At 43.8% G+C, this 26,090-nt stretch overlaps 1 protein-coding gene across 4 annotated transcripts in view; it reads left to right on the top strand.

Moving 5' to 3' along the window:
* Nucleotides 1-3,737: 3,737 nt before the first annotated feature.
* Nucleotides 3,738-26,090, top strand: part of LOC103107969 (plasminogen-like) — a 44,206-nt gene continuing 21,853 nt past the window's right edge. Inside the window, exons 1-10 of one of the 4 annotated variants that reach the window (XM_060205232.1) lie at nucleotides 3,738-3,848; nucleotides 6,684-6,819; nucleotides 11,484-11,590; nucleotides 14,108-14,273; nucleotides 15,388-15,503; nucleotides 17,227-17,359; nucleotides 18,693-18,808; nucleotides 20,363-20,495; nucleotides 21,405-21,520; nucleotides 24,527-24,659. In XM_060205232.1, the coding sequence (XP_060061215.1) occupies nucleotides 3,800-3,848; nucleotides 6,684-6,819; nucleotides 11,484-11,590; nucleotides 14,108-14,273; nucleotides 15,388-15,503; nucleotides 17,227-17,359; nucleotides 18,693-18,808; nucleotides 20,363-20,495; nucleotides 21,405-21,520; nucleotides 24,527-24,659 (1,205 nt within the window). In that variant the 5' untranslated portion in view covers nucleotides 3,738-3,799. Of the gene's footprint in view, nucleotides 3,849-6,683; nucleotides 6,820-11,483; nucleotides 11,591-14,104; nucleotides 14,274-15,387; nucleotides 15,504-17,226; nucleotides 17,360-18,692; nucleotides 18,809-20,362; nucleotides 20,496-21,404; nucleotides 21,521-24,526; nucleotides 24,660-26,090 lie in introns of all 4 variants that reach the window. The other 3 variants (XM_060205231.1, XM_060205233.1, XM_060205234.1) reach the window with 3 other exon arrangements.

Here is a 26,090-nt window from a genome sequence, read left to right as displayed (position 1 = left end):
ACCACGAGTGAAGCCCCCCACACCCCCCACATACAGGTAGGGACCAGAGGTTTGAACCCAGGTTCTTGCATATGGTAATGTGTTGCACTCAACTGCGTACCTCACCGTCTGGCCCCAAAGACCTTTTTTTTTTAAAAAAAAAAAATTATTTTGTACTTGGGCACTGCTCAGCTCTGTTTTATGACAGAGAAGGGGATTGAACCTGGCACCTTGAGCTTCAGATATTAGAGTCTATTTATTGACGTACCCATTATGCTATCCCCCAAACCTATTTTTATTTATTAGAACCAGAGCATCACTCTAGCATATGTGATTCCTGCAGCCCTACATCGCCCCTTATGAAGCTTCCCTCATGCAGGTGGGGACCAGGGACTTGAACTTATGCCTTATGCACTGTAATGTGAGCACTTACCCAGTTGAGTCACCACCTGGCCCTGAGCCATACTTCTATTACCCACCATGGGAGACACCTGGTTTTCTTTAAACATTTTTGTTCTATTATCTTTATTTATTTATTGGCTAGAGACAGTCAGAAATCTAGAGGGAAGGGGAAGATAGAGAGGAAGAGGAGAGAGAGAGAGAGACAGCCGCAGACCAGCTTCACCACTCATAAAGCTTTCCTCCTACAGGTGGGGACCCGAGGCTTGAATCTGGGTCCTTTTGCTCAGCCAGGCATGCCACCACCCAGGACTGACACCTGAGTTTCTTACAGACAAGCTCCAGGTACCAGAGCCCCCAAACCAGCACCTTCACCTTCAGGTGCCAACCACACAGGCTGCCCATGATCTGTGACTGAATTCCTGGTTATGAAGCAAAGACCATACTCTAAGCCATTCCGTTATGGATAGTTTAGTAGCACCACTACCCAGAAATTCATTTTTGTGCTAGGTCACCAAGTTACTGCCAAGCACACTCAGTCTAGGGGTCAAGAGCGAGATAGGAGAGGCTCATGAGCATGTGGGGGGACAGGCTGGAACTTTCATGGACTTTCTGCTGAGTACTCCCTTCTTCCCAAACCCCCACATGGTCATAGACTGGAAATCTCTCTCCAATCCTTCCCCTTTTTTTTTTTTGACTCTAGGGTTGTCAGGCTAGCTTTGCGGGCAGGAGAGAGACAACCAGGGTCTCACAGCTGAGTGGGACGCAGTTCAATCTTTATTGATGAAAAATGCAGTGCAAGCTAGCTAGCTCTAATCACAATCCTGTCCTATATATATATATATCTCCTGAGGGGGAAGTGTCAGGAAGAGGAAGTACGTAGGATAGGGGGTGGGGAGAAGGAAAAAGCACGGGAACCAATGGGGATTAAACCAATGAAAACAATGATTATGTAAATAGACCACAGCGTTAAGCAATACAAGCGAACCTCATGTGATGATCAAAGCAGAAGGGCTTGGAAGCAGAATTTAGAAGCAGACTAACATAGGGTTATTGCTGGGGCTCAAGGCCTGCACCATGCATGATTCCACTGTTTCAAGAGGCCATTTTCCCCCCTTTGTTGTCCCTGTTGTTGTAGCCTTGTTGTGGTCATTATTGTTGTTGATGATGTCACTCGTTATTGGATAGGACAGAGAGAAATGGAGAGAGGAGGGGAAGACAGAGGGGGGAGAGAAAGATAGACACCTGTAGACCTGCTTCACTGCTTGTGAAGTGACTCCCCTGCAGGTGGGGAGCCAGGGTTCGAACCTTACACTTTGCGCCACTTGCGCTTAACCTGCTGCGCTACTGCTCGACCCCTCAATCCTTCCTTTTTAATTTTATTTTTATTACTGATTTAATAATGATGAACAAGACTGTAAGATAACAGGCTACAATGCCATATAGTTCCACCACCAGAGTTCCGTGCCTCTCATTGGAAGCTTCCTTATTCTTTATCCCTCTGGAAGTAGGGACCAAATTTCATATATATATATTTTTTCCTTTTTTTGTTACCCTTGTTTTTTTATTATTGCTGTAGTTATTATTGTTGTTACTGATGTTGTTGTTGTTAGATAGGACAGAGAGAAATGGAGAGAGGAGGGGAAGACAGAGAGGGGGATAGTAATATAGACACCTGCAGACCTGCTTCATCGCCTGTGAAGTGACTCCCCTACAGGTGGGGAGCCAGGGGCTCGAACCGGGATCCTTACTTCGGTCCTTGCACTTCGTGTCACATGGGCTTAACCTGCTGTGCTAGTGCCTGACTCCCTGGACCAAATTTCTTTGTGGGGAGCATAAGGTGGGAGTTCTGGCTTCTGAAATTGCTTCCCCACTGGACATGGGTATTGGCAGGTGGATCCATATCCCCAGCCCATTTCTGTCTTTCCCTAGTGGGGTAGGGATCTGGAGAGGGGAGGTTCCAGGACATGGTGATGAGGTCATCTGCTCAAGGAAGTCAGGTTGGCATCATGGTAGCATCTGCAAGTTGGTGGCTGAAAAAGCAGTAAGATATAAAGCAGGATAAATTGTTGAATCAACAGAAACCCACAGGTAATAAGTGGAGCAGATAAAATTAGAGATCTTTGTGCGGGAAGAAGCTAGGGAATCTATTTTAGGTCTGTTCCAAGGGGCCTATGGCTTTAGTAATTTTTCCTGAGCCGGACAGCTAACATGCAGGTGGGCTAAAAAGGTGTGTCTGGGGAGACGGTGTCAGGGTTTAGATCCCTCTCTGCACCATCGCTGGTCATCTCCATCAGGAACGTCATCACAAGCCCTCCTGCGGCCTCTCCAGGACCTGCCCTCACTGTAGAGCAGCAATGGCAGGGACTCCCCCACTCCCTGAAGGGAGGCCGGTCAGCCTACTCTGCCGCTCCAGGAAGATGGGTCCTGAAATGAGTGCAGCCTAGAACGTTCCCAGCTGTGACCCTGGACTGTGAGCTCAGACTGACAGGGACTCAGAGGTCACATGGACTCCAGTGCTGAATAGGAATAGACATGGGCCCGGGTTAATGTGATTTATATACTTTCCTCATGTTTGGGAGCTACTCTGTCCTAATCCAATCCTTCCTTTGTTAAGACATGATTGAGTTTTCTCTACATAGGGATGACTAATTAAGAAATTGCCATAGAAATTGAACTCAACCTTCAGGGAAACAAAATCCTTTCTACCCGATTTTTCACAGTAAAAATATTATTGGAAAGTAGCCACCGAAAGCCATGGAAATAGCGACAGAGACATGAAAGGAGTATGAAGTGAAGGCATTCAGTAACAGCAGTTATTACTGTGCTTTTTTCTTTCCTTCCCCCACAAGAAAGGGAATGAGAGAAGACTGAAGGAAATGACACAGGATGGAAAGGGGCTGGTCCGTGGCACACCCGCTTGAGTGCACATTGTATAATGTGCAAGGATACAGGTTCAAGCCCCCATTCCCTGTCTGTGGGGGAAAACTTTGCAGCTATGATGCGGGGCTGCAGATCTCTCTCTATCTCTTATCTCCTCTTTACCTTTGTCAAATAAAGAAAGAAAATAAAGGAAAAGATTAAAAAGAAAATTACAGCATGTGGAAAGGGTGAGGACAGATGTGAAGAACCGTAAACAAACAGAAGAGGAGGAAGAAGAGACAGGAGGGGCAGCAGGGGTCAGCCAGGGTCCAGTACTTCTAGTCTCACTTCTCAGCGGCAGAACAGATCCCGCTCCCAAACATTTTGTAAGATGATTTGTCACGCAATGATTAAACACTTGTGTGGACAGTGGCATTCACCCTGGATAATAATTAACCACATCTGATAGCCTAGTTTGAACGCATCCCCTTAAATATAAAAGCAGAATATTTTAGGGCTGGGACACATTTCTTTCTGGTCACTGCTGACCAGGCCCAAAATGCAGCTCAGGAAAGTGATTCTGCTGTTGCTTTTATTTCTGAAATCAGGTAAGCGTTCAATAAATTGTTAGATTTGATCAAAGTGTCACCCTAGAGATCTATTAGAATAGATGCACAATATTTCTGTGTGCAACTTGTTTAATTTAGATTTTGACTCGTGATATTCCCATGTCAAAGTTTAAATGTGAGACTGAAAAGTTCTTTAAGAAGTAAGTTCGGTTTCCCTATGGACAGTGAAAATGAAAGGCAGGGAAATTGATAAGTTGCTTTGGATATAGCAAAAGACGATCCCAAATTAAATTGTGATTTTTGAATTGCCATGAATACAGTAAAATTTTATAAGCTACACTTTCGATTAGAGTGTTATATATTTGAATTTAGTGAGTCTAAATATGTGTATATTTAAATTACATTTTATTAGAGAAATAATGGTTTTCAAGAAAGATATTGTCAAATGCTACAATTTGTCATTTTTTTCTTGATGAGTGTCTGAAGACTAATTCTACTACCAACTTAGTTTAGGTCCAAACATTTCCCTCCCTCCCTCCCTTCTTTCCTTCTTTCCTTCCTTCCTTCCTTTCTTCCTTCCCCCTCTCTCTCTTTCTTCCTCTCTCTTTCTTTTTTTCAAATGTGTTTCTTTCAGAGACATCTCAAAGAAGACAGAGCATAAGAATATGCAAAGACTAGGGCCCTAGTGGTGACCCAATCAGCTGAACACACATCTCCACACACGGACTCAGGTTCCAGTCCCTGCTCCCCACCGCAGGGAGGATGCTTCACAGACAGTGAAGCAGGTCTGCAGATGTCTATATTTCTCTCCCTCTCTATCTCCCCTCTCCCCCTCAGTCAATTTCTCTCTGTCCTATCAAATAAAATAGAAAGAAGGGGGAAAAAAAAAGAAAAAAAATGGCCACAGGAAGAGGTAGATTCATTGTAGGACCAAGTTGGTGGCTGAAAGGTGGTAAGATAGAACGCAGGACAAATGGTTTAATAAACAGGACCCCAAAGGCAGGAATAGAACAGATGAGATTAGGGGTCTTTGTGTGAAGAGAAGCTAAGAAGTCTATTTTAGGAATGTTCCAAGGGGTCTATGACTTTAGTAATTTTTGCCTGAGCCTGATAGCTAGCATGCAGGTGGACTTAAAGTTTTGTCTGGAAAGATGGTGTCAGGGTTGAGACTAGGGCTAGGTTAGAATAGAAAGCTAGGTGAGGGCAGAATGTTTTTTTTCCTTTTGCCTCCAAGGCTATTGCTGGGGCTCAGTGCCTGCACTTCAAGCCCACTGCTGTTTGAGGCCTTCTTTTTCTTCTCCATTTTTGTTGCATAGGACAGACAGACATTGAGGGGAGGAGAGAGAGAGGGAGAGAGAAAGACAGACACCTGCAGACCCACTTCACTGCTTGTGAAGTGACCTCCTATCCCCACTCCAGCAGGTGGGAGCTGGGGCTCAAACCCTGATCCTTGCATAGTCCTTGCACTGAGGTCTTCTTCTTCTTCTAGCATTTGCCCTTCTTCCGCAGCCAGTCAACAGCATCAGGTGGAGCCTGATGTCAAGTTTCGAGACCTCCTTTGAATCTGGAGAGGTGGCAGTCGTTGACTATGTGGGTCATAGTCTGTCTGGAGCCGCAAGGGCAGTTCAGGTCGTCTCTGGCTCCCCAGCGATGGAACATAGCGGCGCACTGGCCATGGCCTGTTTGATAGCGATTGAGGAGGGCCCAATCATAACGTGCTAGGTCAAAGCTGGGTGGACGCTTGCAGGGGTCTGTGATGAGGTGTTTGTTCTTGACCTCAGCTTGCACTTAGTACTCTGTGTGCTTAACTGGGTGCTCCACTGATGGAGCCTGGCAATTGTTTCAAGATGCCAGAATAATGCCTCAGAAATATCATCATCAAGTTTGTCCTCTTTGTTTTTAGTAACAAATCACAGTGCTATGTCAAGTAGCTAAAAACCCGTGTAATTGAGAACTTTCTCCAGCTGTCTTTGTTCGAGACACCACCAGCTCACCGAAATTTTTGCATCTGGAGGTGAAATCCCATTCAGAGAATATCTTCCACCCATAAAAAGGACATTGTTACAACCAGATTTTCTACTGTTGAAAAATCAAATGATGGGGTTGTCAGGCGGTGATGCACTGGGTTAAGCACACACAGTATGAAGCGCAAGGACCCAACGTAAGGATCCTGGTTCGAGCCCCCGGCTTCCCACCTGCAGGGGAGTTGCTTTACAGGAGGTGAAGCAGGTCTGCAAGTGTCTCTCTTTCTCTGCCGCTCTGTCTCCCCCTCCTCTTCTCAGTTTCTCTCTGTCCTATCAAAAAAATATATATATATGGAAAAAAATGGTCACCAGGAGCAGTCTATTGTAGTGCTGGTACCCAGCCCCAGCAATAACCCTCAAGGCAAAAAAGAAAGAAAGAAAGAAAGAAAGAAAGAAAGAAAGAAAGAAAGAAAGAAAAGAAAAGAAAAGAAAAATGAAATGATGCATCCACTTCTGTTTGTACCTGGGCAGGATAAATCGAAATCAGTTCTGACAACACAGCTGACAACATGAAAGTTGTGTCATGAGGTGACTGACAGTTGGCAGTGGGCTCATCTCGCATGTGCTCGCTTAAGGCCCATTTGTGCTGTGAGCGCGGAAGCTGTGCAAGGCTCCCGTCGACAAGCCACCTAGGAACCTCTGTCAGTCCCGGAGACCGTTCAGTGTGCGCATCTCTGTCAGTGGAACTAACTGCGTTCCAGATCAACACTACGTCTAGCCTCCACAGCCCCCTCCGTCAAAGGAGCAGCAAGCTACTTTGGTGGCTCAAAGGAACCAGGTTAAACCAGTTGTGACGGTTAAACAAGGTGACTGGGTTAACCAGCTGTCGTGTTCGACCTTCCCGGTTTAGGTCACGGACACTCCCTTGACGACTATGTGGCCATGCAGGAGGTCTCCTTGTCCGGCAGCTCCTCAAAGCAGATCGACACGGACAGTGCGGACGAGTGTGCCACCAAGTGTGAGGAGGAGACAGAACTAAGCTGCAGGTACCGTCCCTCGAGCTAGCGTGTCCAGAACCATATTAGCAAGTGCCTGCAAAGCCTCTCTCTTCTTTTTAAAATTTAATTTAATTTAATTTAATTTTTATTAGTGATTTAATATCTATTAACAAATAGGGTATAATTGATTCTATGATTCCCACCACCAGAGTTCTGTGTCTCCATCCCCTCCGCTGGAAACTGCAGTGGTTTTCCCAAGTCACTGATACGGGCTGATTCTAAACTGTCTACCTGTCTGTCTGTCTGTCTCTCTCTGTCTTTCTATCTATTATCGATCTAATTTTCTCCATTTTTTTCAATGGCCCTGCCTCTGCTTCTTTTCTTTTTTTGAATTTTTTATTAGTGATTTAATAATGATGAACAAGATTGTAAGGTAACAGGGACACAAACTTCCCACCACCAGAGTTCTGTATTCCCCTCCATCCATTGGAAGCTTCCTTACTCTTTATCTCTCTGAGAATATGGACCAAAATTCTTTTTTGGGTGCAGAAGGTGGGAGTTCTGGCTTCTGTAATTGCTTCTGCACTGCACTTGGGCGTTGGCAGGGGCATCCATCCTCCCAGCCTGTCTCTGTCTGTCCCTAGTGGGGCAGGGCTCTGGGGAGGGGAGGTTTCAGGACACGTTGGTGAGGACGTCTGCCCAGGGAAGTCAGACTGGTATCATGGCAGCATCTACAACTTGGTGGCTGAAAGGCGGGAAGATATAAAGAAAGACAAATAGTTTCATGAGTAAGAACCCAAAGACAGGCACAGAGTAGATGAAATTAGGGGTCTTCATGTGGGAAGAAGCTTAACTTCCTTTCTAAGTCACCCTCACACCTGTTACTACTTCTTGCTGTCCTTCCCTTTTCCTCTTGTCTCTCAGATAAGAGAAACAGCGCCTGGCTTTCTCTGGTGTTTCCCAGATTTGCTTCCTTTTCAGTGATGCTATAAAAATAAGCTTCGCGGTGACAAATGCTTCAGGTCCTAGTGGAATGGTAGTGCAGACCCTTCCAGTTTACTTCCCCTATCACTGACCCCTTTGGGAGTATGCAACAGTTTTTTTTTTTTTTTTTTTTTTTTTTTTGGAGTGCAGAAGGTGGAAAGTCTGGCTTCTGTAGTTGCTTCTCTGCTGGACATGAATGGGTGGGTATTAGCTGGTGGATCCATACCCGCAATCTGTTCTTAGTGGGACAAGGCTCTGAGTAGGCGAGGTTCTAGGAAGCATTGGGAAGGTCATCTGCCCAAGGAAGTCAGGGTAGCATCATGGTAGCATCTGCAATTTGTTGGTTAAAAGGCAGTAAGATGAAAACTAGGACAAAATGTTAATAACTAGGAACCATAAAGTAGAAATAGAGCAGATGAAAGTAGGGACTTCGGGAGGAAGCCAGGAAGTCTATTTTAGGTATGTTCCTAGAAGCCTTTGTCTTAGTAATCCTTGCTTGAGTTTGGTAGCTAACAAGTTTGATAGCTAAACAATATTGTCTGGGAAGATGGTGTCAGAGTAGAAAATAGAACTAGGAAGCAGGATCAGGGCAGAGAGTAACTCACAAACTTGAAGAAAATATATAAATGCAATGAACTATTTACTACACCGATTTAACCCCAGGCCCATATTTATTCATATCTCACACTGGAGCCTGTACGACTTCCGAGTCCCTTGTCAGACAGGGCTCTAAGACTGTGGTCACAGCTGGGAACATTCTGGGAGGCACTCACTTCAGAGCCAGTCTTTCTCAAGCAACAGAGTAGGATGATGCAGACTTCCTTCGGAGAGCGAAATTTTATAATTTTGTAAATTAGTGTTCAACCAATAATAGTAAAATAAAGGTTTTTTTTTTGAAAGAAAGATTATTTTAAAAAGTAGACTCAGGGGGTCACTGGGTGGTAGCGCAGCAGGTTAAGCGCACATGGCACAAAACACAAGGACCAGCATAAGGATCCTGGTTCTAGCCCCCAGCTCCCCACCTGCAGGGGGGCTCACTTCACAGGCAGTGAAGCAGGTCTACAGGTGTCTGTCTTTCTCTCCCCGTCTCTGTCTTCCCCATCTCTCTCCATTTCTCTCTGTCCTATTCAACAATGAACAACATCAATGACAATAATAACCATGGCAAGGCTACAATAACAAGGACAACAAAAAGGAGAAAAAATGGCCTCCAGGAGCAGTGGGTTCATGGTGTGGCACTGAACCCCAGCAATAACCCTGGAGGCAAAAAAAAAAGGTAGACTCAATAGTTGGCATTGGTCATTGTGACCATTTTTTATATAAATGTAATCTGATGTTCTAAATACCCAGGAAACTACTTGGCTATGGTTGGAACATAACTCACTTAGACTGAGCACTGCATCACATGTGCACTCAGGTTCAAGCCATGTCCCCACTGCATTGAAGAGGACTTCAGTGCTCTGGTCTATCTGTGATTGATTTATTATGTATCTAGTGTCATGCACCTCCTATCTATCTATCTATCTATCTATCTATCTATCTATCATTTATTATCTTAAAAAAACCCTTGGCATGTTAGTGATATATGTGTCTGCTGTAGAGAAACAACCAGCAGTCTGGGGGTGGGGTGGAAACTGAATTTCATGGTGTTTTCTCTTCAAGAGCATCAAGCTCTGGAAAGCATCTATGAGTAATCTTCCTGCAGTTTCTTCTCTCTGTTTACACACACAGTCCTTACACCCCCATTTTACATTGTTACAGAGTTCTAGGAAGAGGACTGTGGTGTCGAACTCTTAGCACAGCCTGCCTGATCCCACCATACCAGAGTCCTATACGTTATAGGTCTCCTCTGTGTGTTATTTATTTATTATGCATTTATTTATTTTTGCCACAAGGCAGGGATTGTATCTTCTTGGGAGAAACCATCTTTCCTGCACCCTGCATCCTGGATGCTGACTTTTTTTTTTCTTATAAAAAGGAAACATTGACAAAACCATAGGATAAGAGAGATACAACTCCACACAATTCCCACCACCAGAACTCCGTATTCCATCCTCTCCCCTGATAGCTTTCCTATTCTTTAACCCTCTGGGAGTATGGGCCCAGGGTCATTGTGGGATGCAGAAGGTTGAAGGACTGTCTTCTGTAATTGCTTCCCCACTGAACATGGTCATTGACAGGTTGGTCCATACTCCCAGCCTGCCTCTCTCTTTCCCTAGTGGGGCTCTGGGGATTTGGAGCTCCAGGACACATTGGTGGGGTCATCTGTCCAGGGAAGTCTGGTTGGCATCCTGCTAGCACCTGGAACCTGGTGGCTTAAAAGAGAGTTAGCATACAAAGCCAAACAAATTGTTATTCAATCATGAACTTCAAGGCTGGACTAGTGCAGATGAAGCGTTGGGGGGGGGGATCCTCCATTTTGTAGATAGTTAGTAGGCCTATTTTAGTTATATTTCAAAGGGCCTGTGGCTATACTAGGTTTTCTTCCCCTGAGCCTGAAATCTGATAAATTTAATCTGGTAGATCCAAGTTATTGTCTGGGGAGATGATGTCATGGCTGGAAAAGGAACAACAGGGAAGAGAGTAGCTCCCTAATATGGGAAAGGGGTATAAATATTGTTGACTGTAAACCCCATCGATTTGATTTGACCTGGGGCTCATATCCAGCTTAGGAGCCTATATGACCACTGCATCCCTGTAGATCTGAGCTCACATTCTGTGGTCATGAGTAGGAACGTTCCATGCTGCCCCAATATTGACCCATCTTCCTCAGGCGGAAGATAGAATATGCTGTCCATCCTCCCTTCGGAGGATGGAACATTCTCTACCATTGTTGATCCTAGTTGAGTGCAAGGCCCTGTGGGGGGACCACAAAGGGGTCTATTTTGTTGTTCTTGATAGAGATGACCAGTAACAAGGCGAGAGGTATTTATTTGAGGTCTAGGCCCATCATGTCTGTTTGGGAATCTCAGGACTCCCCGAATAGTGCCCCAGTTGATGGGGTGGCCTGATAGTGACTAAAGAGTCATCATTAAAGTATGCCAGTCTCTTGCCCTTATTCAACTTTTGCAGTCCTTGATTTGATAAGGTTAACTTTGGAGTGAGTGAGAGAACTGTAATAGGAAGTCGGTGAGGAGGGTATCTAAGTCTAAGTAGACACTATTTCTTTAGGAACTTTATACTGACTCACTGCAGACTATTGTGTACTTTTGCTTTCAGGTATATATTTGGCCCTAATTTATGGATACATGTGAACATATGCCCTATCTCATGGGACCTGGTCTCTATCTAGGTTTTGGGACTTTGTTAGGAAGTGAACCACCTGGAATGGAATTAGAAAATTCTATGAAAGGAAAGGCCTCAACCGAGTAATGAGGCTGTAGGGTTGGCATTAAACACCTGATGTTTCTGGCCACAGTTTGAAGTGAAGCCTGCTGAGGTGGTACTCGTTGCAGGATGCTGACTTTCTATCTCTTCTGTTGGAAACCTGTTCCCATGTGTGTTTTCCATGTGTTGCTGTGGTCTGAAGAAGCAGGCACTGACACTGACACTGACCTGTTAAGTAGATCCTACCCCCTATTACTTTCCCCCAATTCTTCTCTCCTTGATCCAACAATTAGTCCAACGAATTAGCTACAATCAGTCTAGTCTCTTCTTTAAAGGACAATTGTGCTTTCCTCAGAGGAAGGAAAACTTATGTAGTGTTTTCTCCTTTTCCTCCCCTGCAGGTCATTTCACTATCATAGTGCAAAACAACAATGTGTTCTCATGACTGAAAACAGCAGGACTGCCCAGGTGGTCAATATGAGTGATGTCATGTTTTATGAAAAGAGAGGTGAGTACATCACTTTTTTTTCTATATGCAACTTCTCCTATCCTCTTTTTCTCCTCTTTATCCTTCTCTTTCTCCTCTTTACATGTCTAATTGATCAGATTGAAGGGAATGTAATGTAACAGAACTGAATTTGGAGTCAAGACAACTTTTGACATGCTCATCAACTTGAATTATTACTTCCCCTGTGTGGCCTAATTTGTTTGATTAAAAATGAGTTTATTGCATATAAGAATTAATTTTCACTCTCTAATGCTGAGAAAAGAAAGATATTCAAGTTTTTCTTTTATTGTAAAATAGGAAATAAGGTGAGCAGTATGAAGTTTATGAACTTACTTTCTTGTTTTGTGACCTTGGTTTCACATTTTTATCCATGGGCATTATGCTGTATTTTTGAGGAAGTGACTGTTGTTTGCCTTTAAGGAATGGAGTAATGGGGGTCATTCAGTCACATTTACTCAATGAAGAATTTATTTCTCAAAAAAGGAAGACAGATTATAGATACATGTGAGGATGATAGACCTTTGGGATAAAATAAGTTGACATTTGCCCTCTCAGAACAAGGAGAGTAACATGGAATAGACAGAAGTTTCTTGGATGACTTTATTTCATTTTATGTTATAAGTTTTTATTAGTGGTTGAATAATTATTTGCTGGCGCTCATGTGGAGTGGCTCCAACCGGGGGGAGGGATAAGCCTCCCACCCTTCATCACCAGTTCTAGTGACTGTGTGAAATAGAAAGAGGCATTGGGGGATATTCTGATACGAACATTCGTTTATTTGGAGATGGGTACAGAACTTTATACTGAGTTAAACAAAGAACATTTTTCACATATGTCAGAAATTACAGGTTTCTTAAAGGTCAGCTTGCCTTCATGGTAGGGAGTTGGTATGACAAGAATTGATGAGATATATAAAGGTCAAGGCAACTAGTTTCTATGATGCAGGCAAGTTAATTATCCACAGGTATTTGAGAAAAGCATAGGGGTTAAACCAGTAAGGTGAGGTAGAGAAGAAGAAAAAACAAAGTTTGATGTAAATATATCAAAGGGTACAAGGATATAGAATATGGGGTCTCACTGCTGGGTACTGGCAGGGGTGTATGATAGAGTGGGTTCTCCTATATGATCAAAAGATGAAGTTATAATGGATGTGTGTACTTTGAATGACTATACTGAACTATGAGTGAACCCTCAAGCAGGCCTTTGGCCTGCTAGCAGGGGAACTAAGTGTGAGAGGCAGTAGGCATTCTGGGAGCTTGAGAGACTAACAAGAGGAAACTGAGTCATGGAAGACTTTTCCCTCTTAGCTCATCCCTATACGGGAGAGGCCAACAAGAGGGGTGTCTTTCCAGACCTCCATCCAAGGATGAGAGAGTTCCCCTAAGCTCTACCAAGCTTTCACATTGTCCTACAATTATTAACAAGATTGTAAGATAATAGGGGTACAATTCCATACAATTCCTACCACCAGAGTTCTCTGTCCCACCCCCTCCATTAGAAATTTCCCTATTCTTTATAACTCTGGGAGTATGGACCAAAATTCTTAATAGGGTGCAGAAAGTGGGAGTTCTGGCTTCTGTAACTGCTTCTCCACTGGTCATGGGTGATGGCATGTGGATCCATACTCCCAGCCTGTTTCTATCTTTCCCTACTGGGGTAGGGCTCTGGAGAGGTGAGACTTCAGGATACATTAGTGAGGTCATCTGCCCAGGGAAGTCAAGATAGAATCCTAGTAGCATCTGAAACTTGGTGGCTGAAAGGCAGGAAGATATAAAGCAGGAAAAATTGTTTAATAACCAGGAACCCAAATATTGGAATAGAGCAGATGAAGTTAGGGGTGGGGAAAAAACTAGTAAGTCTATTTTAGGTATGTTCCTAGGGGCCCATGACTTTAGTAATTTTTGCTTGAGCCTGATAGCTAACATGCAGGTGGATGAAAAGTTCTGCTTGGGAAGATGGTGTCAGGACTGAGAATAGGACTGGAAAGCTGGATTACGGAAGAGAGTAGTTTCCAAACATGAGAAAATTATTAACTATTTATCCCATTGATTTGACCTAGGGCCCATGTCTATTTCTATTAAGCACAGAAGCCTGTGTGACCTCTGAGTCCCTGTCAGTCTGAGCTCTCAGTCCATGGTCACAGCTGGGAACATTCTAGGTTGCACCCATCTTCCTTGAGTGGCAGAGTAGGCTGACTCAGCCTCCCTTCAGAGAGTGGGGCAGTCCCTACCTTTGCTGCTCTATAGAAATGGTAAGATCCTAGAGAGGCCCACAAGAGGGCTTATGAGGATTTTCCTGGTGGAAGTGACCTAGAGGACTTTCTAAGGGATGCTGTTGGAGATTCCTATCCAAGAAAGTCAACTTCTGGAGAATTTCAACAGTTTTTATGTACCCAGACCTTAAAAATTATAATAGAGTTGTCAGACCAATGTTCCCACATCCATGCCTCCTCTAGGACATCTTTACTTTCTGTCTTTCACAAAGTTTGAGTTGTGCTTTCTTTTTTCATTCAAGTAGCAAACTCACCAGATCACCAAACTCACTCAGCACATCTGTGTCTAGAGGGAAAAGGAGAAAATTATCGAGGTAATATTTCCATGACAGCATCTAGGCTTACCTGTCAGAACTGGAGTGAACAAAACCCTCACAACCATAGTTATAGTCCAAAGAAGCATCTTTCCAAGTAAGTACCCATGGTTCTCACTCTTCCTCTAAAGTGAATGTATGGAAAATCCAATTAACTTGTACTTCCTCTTGGGTATCATGGGGAAAAAGACATTCCTTTTTTTTTTTTTTTCCTTTTACCTCTAAGGTTATTGCTGGGGCTCTGTGCCTGCATTATGAATCCATTGATCCTGGAGGCTATTTTTCCCATTTTGTTGCCCTTGTTGTTACTGTTGTTGTGAGATAGGATAGAGAGAAAGCGAGAGAGGAGAGGAAGACTGAGAGGGGGAGAGAAAGATAGACACCTGAAGACCTGTTTCACTGCTTGTGAGGCGACCTCCTGCAGGTGAGGAGCTGCTCAAACTGGGATCCTTGCACCTGTCCTTGTGGTTCGTGCCATGTGTGTTACCTGCTGTGCTACTGCCCGGCCCCCCAAAAGACATTCCTGTTCTTTAGGACAAATTCAGTCAGTTCTTATATGAGAGAAACATCAGTGCACTTGTTAAAACTGGGATAACCATTGGGGTTTCCAATCAGCTGCACTATCTTCATCTGAACATTTTAGACTGGCCCACTTGACTCCCTACATTAGATCTCTTAAGTCACTCTGGTCATTGGCATAACCCAGTCACTAATTTGGTCAAGTTCTCATTAAATTCACACTTAGGTTCAATAGTTGGGGTTGATAGTTATTCTAGGAGTAGAGCATATACTTCTGTGACTAGAAAGCTTAGCAGTGAGTATGCTGAAGCACTGACAGTTAGATACTATTCATTTTTGTAGAGTTGTGTTTACAACCAAATGTGCAGAATCCAACACACAGAAAGCAGATAGATTATCCTGTATCTCTAGCCTCAGTGATGCATTTCAAAACGTATCCAAGAGCAGCCCCTATGGTGCTATTCTGTTAATACTCATGGAACCCCGTTCTTTGTCACTAAGATTCAACAGACTGCATTTTGCATCATTGTCTAATATTGAACAGGTCAGAATTTAGTGTCATCACGAACCAATATGTCAACACATGAAGATATGACAGGCTCACCATCATTCATTATATTGACTGTGTCATTCATCATAAAGTAGGACTTGACTTATGTGGACACGCGAATAAGGATCACTTCATTTTTCAGAGCCCTGGTCAGAAACTACTGCCGCAATCCTGATGGATCTAGTGCTCCTTGGTGCTACACAACTGATCCTTCTGTGAGGTGGGAGTACTGCAACATACCATCATGTGATGCTTCTGGTAAGAACCAGAGTGACAGTTTCCTGTGGGTCCCATGGCTGTATTTGCTCTACGCCATTTGTGAAATCACCTGCTAGAGTAGTTTTGTGGACATCCTTTTTTTATTTATAAAAAGGAAACACTGAAAAAAACCATAGGATAAGAGAACTACAACTCCACACAGTTCCCACCACCAGAACTCTGTATCCCATCCCCTCCCCTGATAGCTTTCCTATTCTTTATCTCTCTGGGAGTGTGGACCCAGGGTCATTATGGGGTTCAGAAGGTGGGAGGTCTGGCTTCCGTAATTGCTTCTCCACTGAACATGGGCATTGGCAGGTCGATCCATACTCCCAGCCTGTCTCTCTCTTTCCCTAGTGGGGTGGAGTTCTGGGGAAGTGGGGCTCCAGGACACATAGGTGGGGTCATCTGCCCAGGGAAGTTTGGTTGGCATGATGGTAGCATCTGGAACCTGGTGGCTGAAAAAAGAGTTAATATGTAAAGCCAAACAAATCGTTGGCTAATCAGGAACCTAAAGGCTGGAATAGTGCAGATGAAGATTTGGGGACTCTGTTCTGAAGATAGCTAGTAGACCTATTTTAGTTATAGTCCAAAGGGCCCATGACTATACTAGTTTTTTTTCTTGAGCCTGACATCTGACATGCAGGTGGACCCAAGTTATTGTCTGGGGAGATGATGTCCTGGCTGGAAAAAAGACTAGAAACCTGGATCAGGGAAGAGAGTAGCTCCCAAATATGGGAAAGGTGTATAAATATTGTTGACTGTAAACTCCATCTATTTGATCTGATCTGGGACCCATATTCAGCTTAGGAGCCTGTGTGACCTCTGCATCCCTGTAGGTCTGAGCTCACATTCTGTGGTCATGAGTAGGAACATTCCAAGCTGCTCCAATTTCAGGACCCATCTTCCTCAGGTGTAGCATAGAGCATGTTGTCCAGCCTCCCTTCGGAGGATGGAACATTCTCTGCTGTTGTTGATCCACATTGAAGGCCAGGTCCTGTGGGGTCTGCCTTGTGGTTTATCCACATGGTAAATCTGTGTCACTCATCCCACAGCAGAACCGAAGGTACTTCCAGCTCTGTTTAGTGCTAGGGACCTTACTGAGGAAATTCAGGTCCTCAGAATTTCTCATTCAAAACATTATATCAAGTTTCTCTTTTTCGAAACTTCACTTCTGAAGAATACGTCAATCCTGAGTACACATGCTTTCTCTCTGATAAGTTCTACTTTGTCTTCATAACATCATTGTCTCTCTCTGACTCTCTTCGTGTTGCTGGCTGATAGCTTTGTCATTTTCTATTATGAAAAGAAGCACTGGAGGCCATGAGTTTCATTTGCACAGTCAAGACTCATTTATTAGAAAGGAATCTGGCTCATTGACAAAGCTGCTGCCCTTAGACTTTGGGTAAGGAATCACATGCTGACCCTTCTCAAGTGTGTCTGTATAACAGGGTGGAAAGAGAAGAAACATCTGCACACTTGTTGTCCCTGGACAAGGTCACTAAGGATGGTTTTGTAGTTAAAGATCAAATGTGTGTACTTCTGAAGATCAATCAACATCTCCACATACCCAACTCTGGGGAGCACTTATTCAGAAGGTGGGGTGGTGCTCCCTGAGTTCATCGCCTCTCCCTGGGCATTTGAGCTTACTACCCTTGACCAAGTTTGTGTAGTGTTTCCTTTCCTCATTCAAATAAATACTCATTGCTTTATGTCCCAACAGATCACTGTCTGAAAGGAAATGGTGAAAACTATCGAGGTTTTGTGTCCAGGACTGCGTCTGGATACACCTGTCAGCGCTGGAGTGAGCAAGCACCTCACAGTCACAGTTTCAGTCCAGAGAAGCATCCCTCCAAGTAAGTCCTGCACGGGGGTATCTGCAGGACATATGCAGGGAGGAATCCCTTGGCCTTGCACTTCCAGGTGGTTACCATGAGAAATTTCCCACATGCCTTCTGGGATAACAAATGTCCAAGCTTAGGGAAGGGAAAGGAAACAACACTAGTTGTGCCAGACTGCTAGACCACAGAGCTCACAGACCTCACCCACAGCACAGCTTCCTCACTCCAGTGCCCTCTGTCAGACCGCTCCACTCGGCAATTGTGGGTCTCGCTTGTCTTCATACCTGCTTCTTCTAAGTTACCACTAGATGTACACAAGACCTGGAAGACCGGAGAAAAAGCCCACTGAAGGACTAGATGATTTGGGGCGTGTTCAGGTGTTCTGGGTGGTGTGGCCAGAGACTGCTGACGAACTAAAATGTGCTCATCTGTGAGAAATTATACACTGATCTTATTTTTATTTATTATTATTGTTATTGCCTCCAGGGTTATCACTGGGGCTCAGTGCCAGCTCTATGAATCCATGGATCCTGGTGGCCATTTTTTTTTCCCTCCAGGGTTATCGATGGGCCTCCGTGCCTGCACCAGGAAATCACCGCTCCTGGCAGCCATCTTTTTTCTATTATTGTTATCATTGCTGTTGTTATTGCTGGATAGGATAGAGAGAAATTGAGAAGGAAGGGAAGATAGAGAGGGAGAGAGAAAGTTAGATGCTTGCAGCTCTGCTTCAACTCTCATGAAGCATCCTCCCTGAAGATGGGAAGTTGAGACTCAAACCTGTAATTTTGTACATGGCTATATTTGTACTTAACCAAGTGTGCCACCACCAAGGCCCCACATCAATTTCCTAACAGGAAGTGCAGGTCCAGCACAGAACAAATGACTTATTTTCTTCCATGTACACCATTAAAGATGAAATTCAAGATTTACCCAAGAAAAGCACCAGTGGCATCACTCTCTGGAACCTCATTCTGGTCACATAAGATTGGCTTGGCTTCCGCCAGGCACAATTGCATAGTATTCACTGTGTCTGAACCCATATCGCCATGAACTAGAGTGTCAATAAAATAGAGTATTTCAGGATAATCAATGCTAGTGTATTAATAACTGTGTTGTAATAAAAAGGAGTCAAAGGTAGGGGTAGGTAGCATACTGGTTATGCAAAGAGACTCTCAGACCTGAGGCTCCAAAGTCCCAGGTTCAATCCTTCACACCATCATAAGCCAGACTGAGCTGTACTCTGGTGAAAACAAACAAACAAACAAAATAAAAAGAAGTCAAGTGCCTGTCAAATTAATATAGCCCTTGTGAAAAGCTAGAATCACGCATGGTCATTTTGCTTTTTCAGAAATCTGGTTAGCAATTACTGCCGGAACCCTGATGGATCCAGTGCTCTCTGGTGTTACACAACCAACCCTGCAGTGAGGTGGGAGTACTGCCTGGTGCCCTCCTGTGACAGCTCTGGTAAGAACAGAGATTAGATATTTTCTCATTTGGTCATCTTTGATGGAGCTTGAAGAACATGTTAAGTCTGATAAGCCAGAAGGAGAAAGATGAATATGGAAGAATCCTATTCATAGAGAAGGCAGGACTCCCTCTGACAGTCATGCACACACATTCTGTAAGATGTGTCACTGATTTATCTGATGTCTTTGTCCTCTCCCAGGTCTCACAGTAGAACTGAAAGTCTTTGTTTCTACATAGTTTTGACAATCTAATGGAGAAATAAAAGTCCAAAGGTTCTCATTTTCACTACTCAGTCAAGTTTCTCATTTTAAATTTCACTTCTCAAAAATAATTATGTTTTTATTAGTGGTTTAATAATGATTAACAAAATTATAAGATAACAGGGGTATAATTCCATACAGTTCCCACCACCAGAGTTCTGTATCCCATCCCCTCCATAGGAAACTCCCCTATTCTTTATTTGTCTGGGAGGATGGACCAGAATTCTTTATGGGGAGCAGAAGGTGGGAGGGTCTGGCTTCTGTAATTGCTTCTCCGCTGGTCATGGGTGCAGGTAGATCCATACCTCCAGCCTATTTCTATCTTTTCCTAGTGGGGCAGGGCTCTGGAGAGAGAAGACTTTGGGACACATTGGGGTCATCTGTCCAGGGAAATTACCCCATGAGACATTCATACTTTAGAAACCATAATAACCACAGATGCCAGAGAGGTTGTGGGGCAAAGGACTTCAGCACTCTTGGTGGGAATATCCTGGTTCTTGCTTACACATGCCTTCTTCCCTCAGAGACATTTTTGACTTGCTTCTCATTGACTCTGGGCAGTGTGTGTGTGGATGCACATATTCTGGGGTGATGAGTCTGCAGTTCACCTTATGAAAAGAAGCAGTGAGAGTTTAGTCTATATTAACTCCCCACAAAGCACTTCTGATTATCGTGTGAGGAGATCTTGGACCTTTTGCTTAAAACCACATGTTGACTGTAGTCATATTTTATAAGTGAGCACTGGGAATTGTGAAGGAATATATTCCCACAAGGTCATTATAGTTAGACAATTTCCTCCAGGGATGGTTTTGGAGTTCATGCTTTTTAAAAAAACTTAGATTAATTAAATTTTGTAGCTGGGGTCTCACACATAGACTATTTCCCTGAGCCTGGGTGTTTTCCCTTTTTATTTTTAAATGTTTTAATAACCTGTGTTTATTTATTGGATAGAGACAGCCAGAAATTGAGAGGGAAGATAGAGAGAGAGAGAGAGAGAGGGAGAGAGAGAGAAAGGGAGAGAGAAAGGGAGAGAGAAAGGGAGAGAGAAAGAGAAAGAGGGGGGACCTGTGGGCCTGCCTGCTTCATCACTCACAAAGATTTCCCCTTGGAGGTGGGGACCAGGGGCTTGAACCTGGCTCCTTGCACATTGTAACATGTGCACTCAATCAGGCGCACCACCACCCGGCCTCAGTATATACTTTTGTGTCAGGAGCTTTGCTTTATGAGCAGGCACACTTTGGATGGGTATCCTGTATTCAAAACACAACCCCACTGCTTTCTCAACCAACAGATCAGTGTCTGAATGGTAAAGGTGAAAACTACCGAGGTTATGTTTCCACGACTGCATCTGGGTACACCTGTCAGCACTGGCGTACACAGTCCCCTCACAGCCATAATTTTAGCCCAGAGAAGCATCCCTCCATGTAAGTACCTGATGGTTATTTCCCTTCAGATGTTACCCAGTGGGAAGGCCCACTGACTTGCATGTTCTTTCAGTTGGCAGGCCACATGTCATTCAGTGAATTCTTGGACTACAGAGGGTCAACTCTCAGGCAAGGAAAAGGAAAAAGAGCACTGATATTGTTAAAACACAGACCCATGGGGTTCCCATCCAGCAACAGCAGCTTCTTTGTAATGGTTAGACTTGCCCATCTTGAGCCCTACCCTAGATGTCTTCACTCACCAACTCTGAGGATAAACCTGTCCCAGCATGCAATTCTGGGACAGCATGCAAGTCACCACTAAATGTATACTAAGGTTCAATGGTTGGAAGAAACTTTCATTACAGAACCAGGACACCATCTTCTGTGGTTATAACTCCTAAGTATTGGAACAGGCATGGTTAGAAATTATCCATTGTCATTCTAATATAAAGAATAGGTCCAATACAGAGCCAGTGACATTCTCTTCCACATACTCCATCAAGCATTTAACTCAAGAATTATCCAAGAGAAAAAACCCTCTTCAGTCATTCTATGTATTCTACCATTTCCTTAAGAGTCAGCTGGCTTTCAGATATCACTGTGAACAAGCAAATCCGTAGAATAGTATGTGATAGGATAACCAACACTAGCGTCCTGAGAATATCATTTCAAAAGGAAGAACCAAAAAGCTCTAGGTTGGGGGACAGAGTGTCCTGCAGACTTCTTCTACAGGGAGGTGACAGGCTGTGCCTATGTGTCAGCGACTATCCTTTAAGCCATTAACCTCCTGTCAATAAAGAGAAAAGGAAAGAAAACGTGGTTCTAGCCTAGGAAAAATGAAAAGTCAAGAGCCTAGTCACATAATTCAGCTTCTGTGAAAAGCTGAGCTCACAATGATTCCTCTTCTAGAAATCTGGTTAGCAATTACTGCCGGAACCCTGATGGATCCAGTGCTCTCTGGTGTTACACAACCAACCCTGCCCAGAGGTGGGAGTACTGCCTGGTGCCTTCCTGTGACAGCTCTGGTAAGACCCGTGGTTACAACATTTCGGGGTTAGGAGAAACTAGCAGCATCAGTATCATAATGAAGTGATGGTCTCCAGGAAACACTTAAGAAAATGGAAGACTAGATCGGAAAGGTTCTTTGTGTGAGAATGGGAGAAACATTTTCATGTGAAGATGAACTGTGCTGCATTATCTCCCCCAAGCTCTTGATGTAGGACTCCAAGTGCCAGGAATTGGTACTGTGTTTATCTGGCAATTTCAGGGGTATCACCACAGGACGGAAGACACACAGCACCCTTGTTCTCCTAGAGCTTCCAGCCCCCAGTGCTGCTCCAGTCAGACGAGAAGTAACACTTTTTGTAGCATATGTTCCCCTCATCCCCACCATTGAACTTTCTCCTTGTACCCACACCGAAAACCCCCACTGAATGCTGCCCTTTAGTTTGAGAGTTTAAATCTGCTGTGTCATTTGGCCAGAATTATGCTAATGTATCCCCTGATTATGTCATTCAGTGTAGGATCTACGTGACTGTGCATGATCTATAGGGTACACCCCCTTATTTCTTCTGCTACTAAACAAGAGAAATATACCTTACCTGAGCAGTTTGTGGCTTCAGACTTAAGATTCTTTTCTTCTCTTTTTTATTTTATGTTTAGGAGATGGTGGTGGTCTCAGTGGTTGCATCTATTTCTTTTTCTTTTTTTCTTTTCATTTTTTTTTTTTTTTACCAGAGCACCAATCGGCTCTGGCTTATGGTGGTATGGGGGATTAAACCTGGGGCTTTGGAGCCTTAGGCATGAGAGTCTCTGCATAACCATCATGCTATCTATCCCTGCCCCTTAAGGTTATTTTATAAGGCTTGGAAACCTACTTCTTCAAACTTCTTGCAAGTGAACAGATATTGAACTATATAATGATTGGTACTGAATCCTGTGTGATTTTAGGTCTTTAAAAAAAATTTTTTATGACTGGATTGCAAATCTTCCCACAATCTATGTGTATCTTTCTTCTGCATTAGACTTCCTTGGATTTCCACATGAAAAGTCTCTATCATCTTCCCATTTTCATCAGATCTCTCTCTCTCTTTGTCTCTCTCCTTTCTTCTTTTTAGATAGAGACTGAGGCATCAAGGCCTCAGATGGGAGTGAAAGAGCCCTTAGCAACCAAGCTTCCTTATGTGTTGTGGAGGCAGGACTTGACCCTGAGGTGTATATGCACACCACAGAGCAGAGGACTAATCAAGCAAGCTCCTTCACCAGCCCTGAATTTCTTTTTTTTTTAATTTTTTATTTATAAAAAGGAAACACTGAAAAAAACATGAGGTAAGAAGGGTACAACATCGTACAGTTCCCACCCCAGAACTCCGTATCCCATCCCCTCCCTTGATAGCTTTCCTATTTTTTTATCCCTTTGAGAGCATGGACCCAAGGTCATTGTGGGATGCAGAAGCTGGAAGGTCTGGCTTCTGTAATTGCTTCCCCGCTGAACATGGGTGTTGACTGGTTGATCCATACTCCCAGCCTGTCTCTCTCTTTACTTAGTGGGGAAGGGCTATGGGAAAGAGGAGCTCCAGGACACATTGGTGGGGTTGTCTGTGCAGAAAAGTCTGGTCAACATCATACTAGCATCTGAAACCTGGTGGCTGAAAAGAGAGTTAACATACAATGCCAAACAAATTATTGATTAGTCATGGACGTAAGGGCTGGAATAGTGCAGATGAAGAGTTGGGGGGGGGCCCCTCCATTTTGTAGATAGCTAGTAGGCATATTTTAGTTAAATTCCAAAGGACTCATAGCTATACTAGTTTTTTTTTTTTCCCCTTTTTCTTTTTGTCCCTGAGCCTGAAATCTGATATGCCAGTGGATCCAAGTTATTGTCTTGGGAGATGATGTCATGGCTGGAAAAAGGACCAGAAAGCTGGATCAGGGAAGGGAGTAGCTCCCTAATATGGTAAAGGGATATAAATATTGTTGACTATAAATACCATCGATTTGATATGATCTGGGGCCCATAATTAGCTTCGGAGGCTATGTGACCTCTGTATCCCTGTAGATCTGAGCTCACATTCTGTGGTCATGAGTAGGAACATTCCAAGCTGCCCCAGTATCGACCCATCTTCCTCAGGTGTAGCATAGAGTATGTTGTCCATCCTCCCTTCAGAGGATCAGCCCTGCATTTCTATCAGTGATTAAGCCTGACCGCTTTGTTTAAGCTACGGATATAGTGTAATTGTCATCTTAGTGAACATCAGCTTCTCTTTGTGTAATCTCATTTCCTCTCAGGTAAATCTTCACTCCTAAATGTAAATACTATTCTTCAAAGAAGGGGCAATTATGTACACATATAGACAGATCATTGTGGAGATGACAGGTAACCCATGTCTGTAACCTTGGGAGAACTGAGGTGGTTTGCAAGGGAGAGACTTGGGATTCAGAGCTCTGGTGGTGGGAAAGGTGTGGAGTTTTCCCCCTGTTGACATGGAATTTTGTAAATCAATACTGAATAACAAAACAAAACAAAATAAAAGAACCTCCAAACTCTATTCTTGATAGATTTTCTAACTGAACATTCTGTGTGTGTATATATGTCTGTGCACGAGGGCATGTGTGCATGCCAAGGAAGTATTAGTGGTCATTAGGTCTTATATGTTTATATAGATTAGTATCTCTCAAGGATTTGGCTTACCAGGATATATTAGAACCTTGGTCCATTTGGCAGGCATGTCGAGATGACCCTTTCCAAGTTTGTCTAGCTAACAAGAAAAGAGGACATATGACACGAAGTCGTTGTTACATGGTGAGCTCAGGAAAGGAGTCGTTTGAAGACATAGACCTCAGCAAATTGATTAATGAAAAAAAAAAGTTTTCATGTTCCCAATTCTGATGATCTGTGGTGCAGAAGAAAGGGTGACAGTCCCTATACCTGATGCCCTTCCCAGGCAATGGTGCTTTAGACATTTAACATTTTGGTTGTGGTCTCCTCATTGTTAGACCTCATTAGACCTCATTGTTTTATATCCCGGCAGATCAGTGTCTGAAGGGAAAAGGTGAAAACTACCGAGGCTATGTTTCCACGACTGCATCTGGGTACACCTGTCAGCACTGGCGTGCACAGTCCCCTCACGGCCATGAGTTTAGCCCAGAGAAGCATCCCTCCATGTAAGTCCCCAGGGGTCCTAGCTGCAGTAGACTGCAGGCTGGGGGAAAGCCCACTGACTAGCATTTCCTTTCAATTCTCAGGACACCTGATCATTCATGTATTCCCTGATAGCAGATAGCCAGGCATCAGGGAGGGAAAGGCCAGAGAACGCAGATATTATTTGACCACTGATCCATAAGCAGGGATCCCCAAACAGCAAATTCAAGTTCCTCTGAATTAATTAAGGCTTTCCCAGCTTGGGCCCTACTCCAGAGTTCTCCTTTTAAATTTATTTTAATTTTAATTTTTTGTATTATCTTTATTTATTGGATAGAGACAGTCAGAAATCGAGAGGGAAGGGGGAGATAGAGAGGGAGAGAGACAGAGAGACCCCTGCAAGGCTTTCCCTCTGCAGGTGGGAAGCGGGAGCTCGCACCCAGGTCCTTGTACATTGAAACATGTGCACTCAAGTAGGCGTGCCACCACCTGACCCCTTTTAAAATTTCTTTTATTATCTTTATTTATTGGATAGAGACATCCAGAAATCAAGAAGGAAGGGAGTGATAGAGAGGGAGAGAGACGGAGAGACAGACACTTGCAACCCTACTTCCCGCTTGTGAGGATGTCTCCCTGCAGGTGGGGACTGGGGGCTCCCATCTGGGTCCTTGTGCATTGTAACAGGTGTACTCAACCAGGTGTACCACCACCTGACCCCTACCCCCAGATCTCTTCATTCATAATTCTAAGCCTGAATCTGTCCCCACAAGTATTTTTGGCAAGTCACCACTAAATGTCCATTAAAGTCTGTGGTTGGAGGACACTTTCATTTCAGGACTGAAACACTTTTATGACCAGAAAATATAAGCACTGGAGTAGGAACAGTTAGAAAATGCCCACTGCGTTTCCATAATGAAGGAGTCTGGAGGGATTAAACTCCTTCAATGTACACTATCAAGGATGTAATTCAAGATGTATCGTAAAGAAACATCCATGGTACCAGTCTACAGAATGCCACTCTATCTGCTTAAGGCTCATTGAACTTTTTTTTCCCCACATGATTGTCTATTTTTAACTGGGTAGGAATCCGAGTCCAATATCATCATGACAGACAGTGGCAGGACCACCCACATTAGTGTTCTAAGACTGTCATTATAAACAAAGAATCAGGGAGTCGGCGGTAGAGCAGCAGGATAAGTGCTCATGATGCAAAGCGCAAGGACCATTGTAAGGATCCTGGTTCAGGCTCCCGGCTCCCCACCTGCAGGAGAGTCACTTCACAGGTGATGAAGCAGGTGTGCAGGTGTCTGTCTTTCTCTCCCCCTCTCTGTCTTCCCCTCCTCTCTCCATTTCTCTCTGTCCTATGTAACAATGACAATAATAACTACAACAATAAAAAAAAAAAGGATAAATAAAGAATCGAGGACCTTCTCACTACTCTAGCCTTGGAGAAA

Source organism: Erinaceus europaeus, chromosome 13 (genome assembly GCF_950295315.1).
Source record: "Erinaceus europaeus chromosome 13, mEriEur2.1, whole genome shotgun sequence".
NCBI lineage: Eukaryota > Metazoa > Chordata > Mammalia > Eulipotyphla > Erinaceidae > Erinaceus > Erinaceus europaeus.
This window is presented reverse-complemented; position numbering and strand designations above follow the sequence as displayed.